General features: G+C 38.4%; 1 protein-coding gene across 1 annotated transcript in view; it reads left to right on the top strand.

Annotated features, from left to right (window-relative positions):
• The window catches only part of KIAA0391 (KIAA0391 ortholog), a 133,470-nt gene that overhangs the window by 43,603 nt on the left and 78,964 nt on the right, over positions 1–10,903 (top strand). The window contains exon 6 of the mRNA XM_010835296.1: positions 9,625–9,732. Within this exon, the coding sequence (XP_010833598.1) occupies positions 9,625–9,732 (108 nt within the window). The remainder of the gene's footprint in view (positions 1–9,624; positions 9,733–10,903) is intronic.

Here is a 10,903-nt window from a genome sequence, read left to right on the forward strand (position 1 = left end):
TCACTAGTTAATGGATATTTGAGTTGTTTCCACTTTGGGGTAATTACAAATAAAGCCATTATTAACAGTCACACTTAAGTCTTCACGTGGATGCATGTTTTCATTTCTCTTCTTTGAATACTAGAGGTAGATTTGTTGCGATGTAGGATAAATATATGCTTAACCTTATAAAGTATTTGTTGGTCAGTTGTGTCCAACTCTTTGAGACCCCATGGACCATAACTCACCAGGCTCCTCTGTCCATGGAATTCTCCAGGCAAGAATACTGGAGTGGGTTGTCATTCCCTTCTCCAGGTGACTCTTCCTGACCAAGGGATCTAACCCAGATCTCCTGTGTTGCAGGCAGATTCTTTACCGTCTGAGCCACCAGGGAAACCCTTAATCTTCTAAGAAACTGCTCAATTGTCTTCCTGACTATCAGTTCAGTTCAGTTGCTCAGTCATGTCTGACTCTTTGCAACCCCATGAATCGCAGCACGCCAGGCCTCCCTGTCCATCACCATCTCCCGGAGTTCACTCAAACTCACGTCCATCGAGTCGGTGATGCCATCCAGCCATCTCATCCTCTGTCGTCCCCTTCTCCTCCTGCCCCAATCCCTCTCAGCATCAGAGTCTTTTCCAGTGAGTCAAATCTTCGCATGAGGTGGCCAAAGTACTGGAGTTTCAGCTTTAGCATCATTCCTTCCAAAGAACACCCAGGACTAATCTCCTTTAGAATGGACTGGTTAGATCTCCTTCCCGACAATAGTTGTGCCATTTTGCAATATTGAAAGTTCCAGCTGCTCCATATACTTATTATGGTTGGTCTCTTAAATTTTAGCCATGCTGGTGGGTGGTTAATGATTTCTCACAGTGGTTTTAAATTTTTATTTCCCTAATGACTAACAGTGTTGAGTATCTGATCATGTGCTTATCAGCCTAAAAGGGAAACTTCCTCTTTGTAATTTTGACACAGTGATATTATCTGATCCACAGTTGATTACTCAGGTTTTGTCACTTGTCACAATAATGTCCTTTGTAAGTTTCTCCTTTACCCAGATCCAGTCCAGGATTACACATTAAGTTTAGTTGTCTTGTTTCTTTGGTCTCTTTTCATCTGCAACAAAATTCTGTTTTCTTTGTCTTTCTTGAACTTTGACCTTTTTTTTTTCCCTGAAAACTATAGACCTAGAGTTTTGTAGAATGTCTCTCAGTTTGGGTTTACCTAATATTTCGTTATGATTAGATTCATGCATTTTTGGCAAGATATCACAAAAATGCTGTTGTATCTTTGTCAGGGTCTTCCCCTGGTGGCTCACTGGTAAAGAATACATCTGTCAATGCAGGAGTCTCAGATTCCATCCCTGGGTTGGGAAGGTCCTCTGGAGAAGGAAATGGCAACCCACTCCAGTATTCTTACCTGGGAAATCCCATAGACAGAGGAGCCTGACAGGCTATAGTCTATGGGTTGCAAAAGAGTTGGACACAGCTTAGTGACTAAACAACAATACTTCTTGTCAGAGGCATCGTGTCAAGAGGCGTACTATGTGAATATTGGTAATGACTGTGTTGCCCAAGAAATTTTTGTCTATCCTGATGTTATGTGGAATTCTATTTTCTTCTAGGTTTGGCTCTTACATTTAGATTTCATAGTTTTGGCTTTTGGGTTTAGACTTTCACTTTTTAACCTTTTATGATCTATAACTAATTTTTAACTGTGATGTGAGCTAGAGATTGAGGTGCATTTTTTTCCACCGTTTTATTAATTTTCTTCTCTGTTTTCTGTTTCTCTGATGCTGTTCTTCATTATTCTATTATCTTTGAAATGTATTTGCTCTTCTTTTTCTAGCTTAAAGTGAAAACTTGGATCAGTGATTTTAGACCTTTCTTCTTTTCATGTAATCAGTTAAAACTAAGTATTAGTCTAGTGCAGTCCACAAATATTTGTGTGTGTGTGTTATTACTTATATATACAACTATATATATACAATCTAAAAAATGAAATAACTATAACAAAACACAAACAGACTCACAGATATAGAGTCCAAATTGGTGTTTACCAATGGGGAGAGGGAAGCAGGGAAGCGACAAGATAGGGGTAGCAACTGACAAATATTGATGAAAATGTTGGCTTAAACCTCAACATTCAGAAACCTAAGGACATGGCATTTGGTCCCATCACTTCATGGCAAATAGATGGGGAAACAATGGAAATGGTGAGGTACTTTATTTTCTTGGGCTCCAAAATCACTGCAGATGGTGACTGCAGCCATGAAATTAAAAGGCTCTTGCTCCTTGGAAGAAAAGTTATGACCAACCTAGATAGCATATTCAAAAGCAGAGACATTACTTTGCCAATAAAGGTCCATCTAGTCAAAGCTATGGTTTTTCCAGTAGTCATGTATGGATGTGAGAGTTGGACTATAAAGAAAGCTGAACGCTGAAGAATTGATGCTTTTGAACTGTGGTGTTGGAGAAGATTTGAGAGTCCCTTGGACTGCAAGGAGGTTTACCCAGTCCATCCTAGAGGAAATCAGTCCTGAATATTCATTCGAAGGACTGATGCCAAAGCTGAAACTCCTATACTTTGGCCACCTGATGCAAAGAACTGACTCATTAGAAAAGACCCCGATGCTGGGAAAGATTGAAGGCGGGAGGAGAAGGGGATGACAGAGGATGAGTTGGATGGATGCCATCACTGACTTGATGAACATGAGTTTGAGCAAGTTCCGGGAGTTGGTGATGAACAGGGAAGCCTGGCATGCTTGCAGTCCATGGGGTCGCAAAGAGTCAGACGTAACTGAGCGACTGAACTGAACTGAACTGAATATTTTACTATCCCTTAGTTCAAAATATTTTCTAATTTTTTGTGTAATTTTCTTTTAACCCTTGGGTTACTTGGAATTATTATTCAGAAATATTTGGAACTTTTCTAGGTATCTTGCTGCTGTTGACACTCTATAGTGACTGCATCAATTAACATTCCCACCAACAGTATACAGGGCTTCACTTTTGTGTGTGTATGTGTGAGTAATCAGCAAACATGTTTCAGATTTTAATATTTTGAAATGTATTGAAACTTCTTTTATGAAAAGTGAAAGTGGTTAATACTATAGTTTAGCTCTTCTGTATCCCTACTGATTTTTGTCTACCTTTTCTATCAATTATGGAGAGAGAAGTGTTGAAGTCTCCATCTATAATTATAGACATTTGTGTTCCTCCTTTCAGTTTTGTCAAGTTTTGCTTCTTGTATTTCCAAGCTCTGTTCTTATTTATGACTATGACTTCCTTATATATTGATTTTGTTGTCATTACAAAGTGTCCCTTTTTATTTTTTATAATACCCTTTTTAAAAAAATCTATTTTGACTCAAATTAGTATTGCTACTTCAACTTTCTCAAGCATGCCAATGCATGTGTGCTATGTATTTTCTTCCTACTTTTCACTTTCAGCTTATCCATGTCACTATATTTAAAGTACATCTCTTATAAACAGTATTTTTAAATAGGATTGAATTCAGATTTAAAACAAGTGGGACTAATCAAACTGAAAAGCTTTTGCACAGTGAAGGAAACTGTCGACACCATGAAAATGCCACTTATTGAATGAGAGAGGATACTTGCAAAGGATATATCGGATAAAGGGTTAATATCCAAACTATACGGGGCTTCCCTGATAGCTCAGTTGGTAAAGAATCTGCCTGCAATGCAGGAGACCCTGGTTTGATTCCTGGGTCGGGAAGATCCACTGGAGAAGTGTTAGGCTACCCACTCCAGTATTCTTGGGATTCCCTCGTGGCTAAGCTGGTAAAGAATCCTCCTGCAATGCAGGAGACCTGGGTTTGATGCCTGGGTTGGGAATATCCCCTGGAGAAGTGAAAGGCTACCCACTCCAGTATTTTTACCCAGAGAATTCCATCCAGAATACTCAAAGAACTCATACACCTTAACATTAAAAAAACAACCCAATTAAAAATAGGACAGAAGACCTGAATAGACATTTTGCCAAAGATGACGTGCAGATATCAACAGGCACATAAAAAGATGCTGAACATCACTAATTACCAGGGAAATGAAAATAAAAACCACAGTGAAATATCACCTCACAACTGTTGGAATGGTTATTATTAAAAAGACAACAAATAACAAGTTTGGCAGGATGTGGAGAAAAGTGAACCCTTGTGCACTGTTTGTGGGAATGTAAATTGGTGCAGCCACTATAGAAGACAGTATGGAAGTTCCTCAAAAAGCTAAAACTAGAACTACCATATGATCTAGCAGTTTCACTCCTAGGTATTTATCGGAAGAAAATGAAAACGCTAATTTGAAAAGATAAATGCCCACCCATGTTTACTGCAGCATTATTTACATTGCCAAGATATGGAAGCAACCTCAGTGCCTATCAGTAGATAAATGGATAAAGAAGATGTGGCATGTATGTGTATCACAAAAGAATACTAACTCAGTCTTGAAAAAGAATGAAATTTTCCATTTGCAACAACATGAATGTACCTAGAGGATATTATGCTGATATAAGTCAGACAGAGAAAGACAAATATTGTATGATTTCACTTATATGTGGAATCTAAAAAACAAATTAACCAATATAACAAAACAAAAACAGAGTTAATAGATACAGAGAACAAACAGGTGGTTGCCAGAGGGGATGAAGGTGGGGATGAGAGGAATAGGTTGAGGGAGATTAAGAGGTACACACTTCCCAGTGTGGGAAATATAATCAATAACAGATAGTAACCTGAATAGACAGGTTGTGGTCAACCTGTCTACACTTATTATGTTCAACTATATTTCAAAAACAAGCAAACAAATTTAAGAAAAAGATCAGATTTGTGGTTTCAAAGGCAGGAAATGGAAAGAGGACAAATTGGATGAAGTTAGTCCAAAGACACAAAATTCCAGTTATTTAGATAAGTACTAGGGATATAATGTAAAACTTTACAAATATAATTGTTTTATTATCTATTTTATTTTATATTTTCTGTTTATCAAGTTCACACTACTGTGTGTCATACGTAAAAGTTGTTAAGAGTGTAAGTCCTAACAGTTCTCATTGATGAATGTTCATTAAACTTACTGTGGTAATCATTTCATAATATATGTGAGTCAAATCATTATGCCATATACTTTAAACTTACACAGTGTTGTATTTCAACTATATTGCAATGAAATTGGAAGAAAAAACAAAGTACATGTCTTATATACAGCATTTTTGATAATGTTGAATTTAAATATTTTATTTTGCTATTATCCAAAAAATTTTTGGCTCTTTTATTCCTACTTTCGAAGAAGGCAATGGCACCCCACTCCAGTACTCTTGTCTGGAAAATCCCATGGATGGAGGAGCCTGGTAGGCTGCAGTCCATGGGGTCGCTAGGAGTTGGACACAACTGAAGTGACTTAGCTAATTCCTACTTTTATGTTCTTTTGGGTTAATCAAATGTTTTTTAAAAAATCTCATTGAATTCTTTTGTTGGCTTATTATCTATACTTTTTCTATATTTTTAAATATATGAATTGGGGTTATAATATGCATTCTTAATCTAGTCCACTTAGAGTTTAGATTATTTGTTCAGTTGCTAAGTCATGTCCGATTCTTTGCAGCACTGTGACTGCAGCACGCCAGACTTGCCTACATTCATTATCTCCCAGAGTTTGCTCAAACTCACATCCATTGAGTCAGTGATGCTCTCTAACCATCTCATCCTCTGCTTCCCCCTTCTCCTTTCACCTTCAACCTTTCCCAGCATCAGGGTCTTTTCCAATGAGTCAGCTCTTCGCATCAGGTGGCCAAAGTATTTCAGCTTCAGCATCAGTCCTTCCAATGAATATTTAGGATTGATTTCCTTTAGGATTGACTGCTTTGATCTCCTTGCTGTCCAAGGGACTCTCAAGAGTCTTTTCTAGCACCACAATTCAAAAGCATCAATTCTTTGGCACTCAGCTTTCTTTATAGGCCAACTCTCACATTCATACATGACTATGGGAAAAAACATAGCCTTGACTATATGGACCTTTGTTGGCTAAGTGATCTCTCTGCTTTTTAATACACTGTCTAGGTTTGTCCTAGCTTTACTTCCAAGGAGCAAGAATCTTTTAATTCATGGCTGCAGTCACCATCTGTAGTGATTTTGGAGCCCAAGAAAATAAAATTTGTCACTGTTTCCACTTTTTCCCCATCTATTTGCTGTGAAGTGATGGGACCAGATTCCGTGATCTTAGTTGTTTGAATGTTGTTTTAAGAACGCCTTTTCACTCTTCTTTTTCACCCTTCATCAAAAGGGTCTTTAGTTTCTCTTCACTTTCTGCCATTAGAGTGTAACCATCTGTGTATCTGAACTTGTTGATATTTTCTCTGGGCAGTCTTGATTCCAGCTTGGGATTCATCCAGCCTGGCATTTTGCCTGATATACTGTGCCTATAAGTTAAATAAGCAGGGTGACAATATATAGCCTTGACAAACTCATTTCTCAATTTTGAACCAGTCCTTTTTTTATTCCATGTCCAGTTCTAACTGTTGCTTCTTGACCTGCATACAGGTTTCTCAGGAGATAGGTAAAGTGGTTTTAAGAATTAAACCATCTCTTTAAGAATTTCCCACAGCTTGTTGTGATCTGCACAGTCAAAGTCTTTAGCATAGTCAATGAAGCAGAAGTAGATGTTTTTCTGGAATTCATTTGCTTTTTCTATGATCCAGTGGATGTTGGCAAATTGATCTCTGGTTGTTCCTCTGCCTTTACTAAATCTAGCTTGTACATCTGGAAGTTCTCAGTTCATGTACTGCTGAAGCCTAGCTTGAAGGATTTTGAGCATTATCCTGCTAGCATGTGAAGTGAGTACAATTGTATTGTAGTCTGAACATTCTTTGCCATTACCCTTCTTTGGCATTGGAATGAAAACTGACCTTTTCCAATCCTATAGCCACTACTGAGTGTTCCAGGTTTGCTGGCATATTGAGTGCAGCACTTTAACAGCATAATCTTTCAGGATTTGAAACAGCTCAGCTAGAATTCTATCACCTTCATTAGCTTTGTTCGTAGTAATGCTTCCTAAGGCCCATTTGACTCCACACTTCAGGATGTCTGGCTCTAGGTGAGTGACCACACCACTGTGGTTATTAAGACCTTTTATGTATAGTTCTTCTGTGTATTTTTGCTACATCTTCTCAATCTCTTCTGCTTCTGTTAGGTCCTTTCTTTGAATTCATTTATAACTATATTTTCCTTTAAATTCTTAAATCTATTTATAATAGCTACTTTAAATTTCTTGCCTGCTAACTCCAACAATTAGCAGGGTTGGACTTTGGGTTGATTTCTTTTGACTTTCTTCTCTCTTGACTGTGGGTCACAATTTCCTATTTTCTCTCTTTATTAATTTTTTCATTGTGTTTTGGACATTGTGAGGGGCATGTTGTAAAATTCAAAGGCTCTGGATTCTATTATCTTCCTCTAGAGGTTGTTCATTTTTTGCTTTGCCAGACTGTTAAACTTGGTTAGACTCAAAAGTCTAAACTCTGCTGCTTTTGCTGAAAGTGAAAGTGTAGTCGCTCAGTCCTGTCTGACTCTTTTTGACCCAGTGGACTGTAGCCCGCCAGGCTTTTCTGTCCATGGAATTTCCCAGGCAAGAATACTGGAGTTGGTTGCTGTTCCCTTCTCCAGGGGATCTTCCTGACCCAGGGGTCAAATCCCACTCTCCTGCATTGCAGGCAGATTCTTTACCATCTGAGCAACCAGGGAAGCTGTTTTTGCAGTGGATAGTAATTGAAATTTTTGTTCAAATCTTTCAAGTCTTTCACCTGTTCTCCCTCCACCCCCCACCCCGGGCTCCTTGGAGTCTCTTCTGTACATGAATAGATCAAGAGCTAAGGATTTAGCAGATTTATACACAGATTTTTGCAGTTCCCTCTTTTCTAATATTCTTTTTATAACTTTCCAGCCTCTCTGACAACCTGAAACTCTTATCTTCTCAAATCAATTGATTATTATTTCTCAAACCAATCAGTCTACAGTTTTCTGGTTGATTTTCAGTTGCCCCTCCCTACCATGCTGAATAGAGTGCCCCTCTGGCAAAAAGCTGTATACAGGCAAATTTCTCCTGCTGCAGTTCACTTCTTTTCTGGTTATCCATAGATGCGTAACGAATCACCCCAAATATAGTGGCATTGAACAGAAACAATCACCTATTATTATTATGGTTCTAGGGTTTGACTGAACTCAGTTGTGTGGTTCTTGCTTGGCTCTTCTACTGTTGTAATCAAATGAAGGCTAAAGTCATCTTGAAATCTCCCTCACTCTCATCAGTTTGACAGTTGATATTGGCTTTTGGCTGGGACTAGGTTCGACTTTCAGGTAGAATACCTGTGCGTGACCTCTGCCTGGGCTTTTTAATAATAGTTGGCTTCTAAGAGCAAGCATCCCAAGAGGGAGAGCCGGATGGAGCTGTATTTCTTTTTATTAACTGGCCTTGGAAGTCACATAGTGTCACTTTTGCCACATTCTCGCATTGAGGCAGTCACAAAGAAAAGCTTCTACTCAAGTGGAGGGAATTAGACTCCACCCTGGTGGCTCAGAGGATAAAGCATCTGCCTGCAACCTGGGAGACCCAGGTTTGAATCTCAGGTCGGGAAGCTCCCCTAGAGAAGGAAATGGCAAGCTACTGCAGTATTCTTGCCTGGAAAATTCCATGGATGGAAGAGCCTGCTAAGCTACCATGCATGAGATTGCAGAGAGTCGCACACAACTGAGCAACTACACTTTTGAGGGTGAGGAGTGTCAAAGAATTTTTCAGACATGTTTTAAAACTATCAAACCTTCTTTTAAATGTTGTGTTCCCTTCAATTTCTCCTTGCTTTTGGTCATTCTCTAGTACCTTCAAATAATTACTATTTATGTAGATAACATCATGTTATCTGGTAGTCCATTATAGACTACTTCATCATTACCGGGAGTAGAACTTCCTCTCCTACATTTCTTCCACCCATAGCACTCATCACCTTTGCCGTTCATATATTAACTTGTTTATATTGTGTCTCTTCCCATTAAAATGCAAGCTCCATTAAGTTGGGATTTTCTCTCTTTGGTAACTGCTAGGCAAAAAATTGAGTAGGCACTGAGCAAATTTTTGTTGAATGAATGGTGAATGAATTTTCAGCTCTTCAAAACAGCCATGAGTAACCAAATCCTCTTGATAAAAGAGGAGTACAAATTATAGAGCCTTGTTCTTTCCACATGGTTACATTGGTAGACTGGCATATCTCAGATCCATTTCTCCTTGGCTTAAAGAATAGAGCATAGGGATTTTGACATTTTATTCTCATTACTGCTGTATGTGTCAGTTAAGCAGGCTAGATAACTGATTACAGCTCAGTTGAAATACCATGTTATGTACTTTGTGAAGTGTAAAGCACTATGAGATTATAAGAGAAATCAGATAATTACATGCAGTTGCACCTGGTAGGCTGGTCTTTACAGATTTCATTTTGAAAGCATATTTTGGTATGTGTGTGTATTTGTTTATTTTTAAGGAATGAGTATTTTGATTTTCCAGAACAATAATGAAAGTTATGGCTGTATGTTTATGATAAAGACCTTAGTAGGTTCTTATTATTTTATCTGACTTTTTTTTTTTAGGAACTTAAGAGATTTCAGAACTTTGTAAAATACCATCCTCCTTTTGATGTTGTCATTGATGGGCTCAATGTTGCCAAGATGTTTCCTAAAGCTCGTGAATCTCAAGTTGTAAGTACAAGTTTTGTTATTCCACATCTCTAGAAATATTTATTGGACTCATTTGTGATCTTTCTTGGTTCTCTTAGTTCCCCATTTTCCCTTCCTCTAAAAATAAGTTCTCAAAAGTGCCACAGTGACCAACCAGTCATCTAAGATTCACTGTTTTTGTTTCTTTTTTTTTCTGGCTCAATACCTTTATTTATTTATTTTTTAAATTTAATTTAATTTTATTTTTAAACTTTACAATATTGTATTGGTTTTGCCAAATATAGAAATGAATCCGCCACAGGTATACATGTGTTTCCCATCCTGAACCCTCCTCCCTTCTCCCTCCCCATACCATCCCTCTGGGTCGTCCCAGTGCACCAGCCCCAAGCATCCAGTATCGTGCATCGAACCTGGACTGGCGACTCGTTCCATATATGATATTATACGTATTTCAATGCCATTCTCCCAAATCATCCCACCCTCTCCCTCTCCCACAGAGTCCAAAAGACTGTTCTATACATCAGTGTCTCTTTTGCTGTCTCGTATACAGGGTTATTGTTACCATCTTTCTAAATTCCATATATATGCGTTAGTATACTGTATTGGTGTTTTTCTTTCTGGCTTACTTCACTCTGTATAATAGGCTCCAGTTTCATCCACCTCATTAGAACTGATTCAAATGTATTCTTTTTAATGGCTGAGTAATACTCCATTGTGTATATGTACCACAGCTTTCTTATCCATTCATCTGTTGATGGACATCTAGGTTGCTTCCATGTCCTGGCTATTATAAACAGTGCTGTGATGAACATTGGGGTACATGTGTCTCTTTCAATTCTGGTTTCCTCAGTGTGTATGCCCAGCAGTGGGATTGCTGGATCATAAGGCAGTCCTATTTCCCGATTTTTAAGGAATCTCCACATTGTTCTCCATAGTGGCTGTACTAGTTTGCATTCCCACCAACAGTGTAAGAGGGTTCCCTTTTCTCCACACCCTCTCCAGCATTTATTGCTTATAGACTTTTGGATCGCAGCCATTCTGACTGGCCTGAAATGGTACCTCATAGTGGTTCTGATTTGCATTTCTCTGATAATGAGTGATGTTGAGCATCTTTTCATGTGTTTGTTAGCCATCTGTATGTCTTCTTTGGAGAAATGTCTGTTTAGTTCTTTGGCCCGTTTTTTGATTGGGT

The sequence above is a fragment of the Bison bison genome, unplaced genomic scaffold, assembly GCF_000754665.1.
Source record: "Bison bison bison isolate TAMUID 2011002044 unplaced genomic scaffold, Bison_UMD1.0 scf7180017864041, whole genome shotgun sequence".
NCBI classification, from domain to species: Eukaryota; Metazoa; Chordata; class Mammalia; order Artiodactyla; family Bovidae; genus Bison; species Bison bison.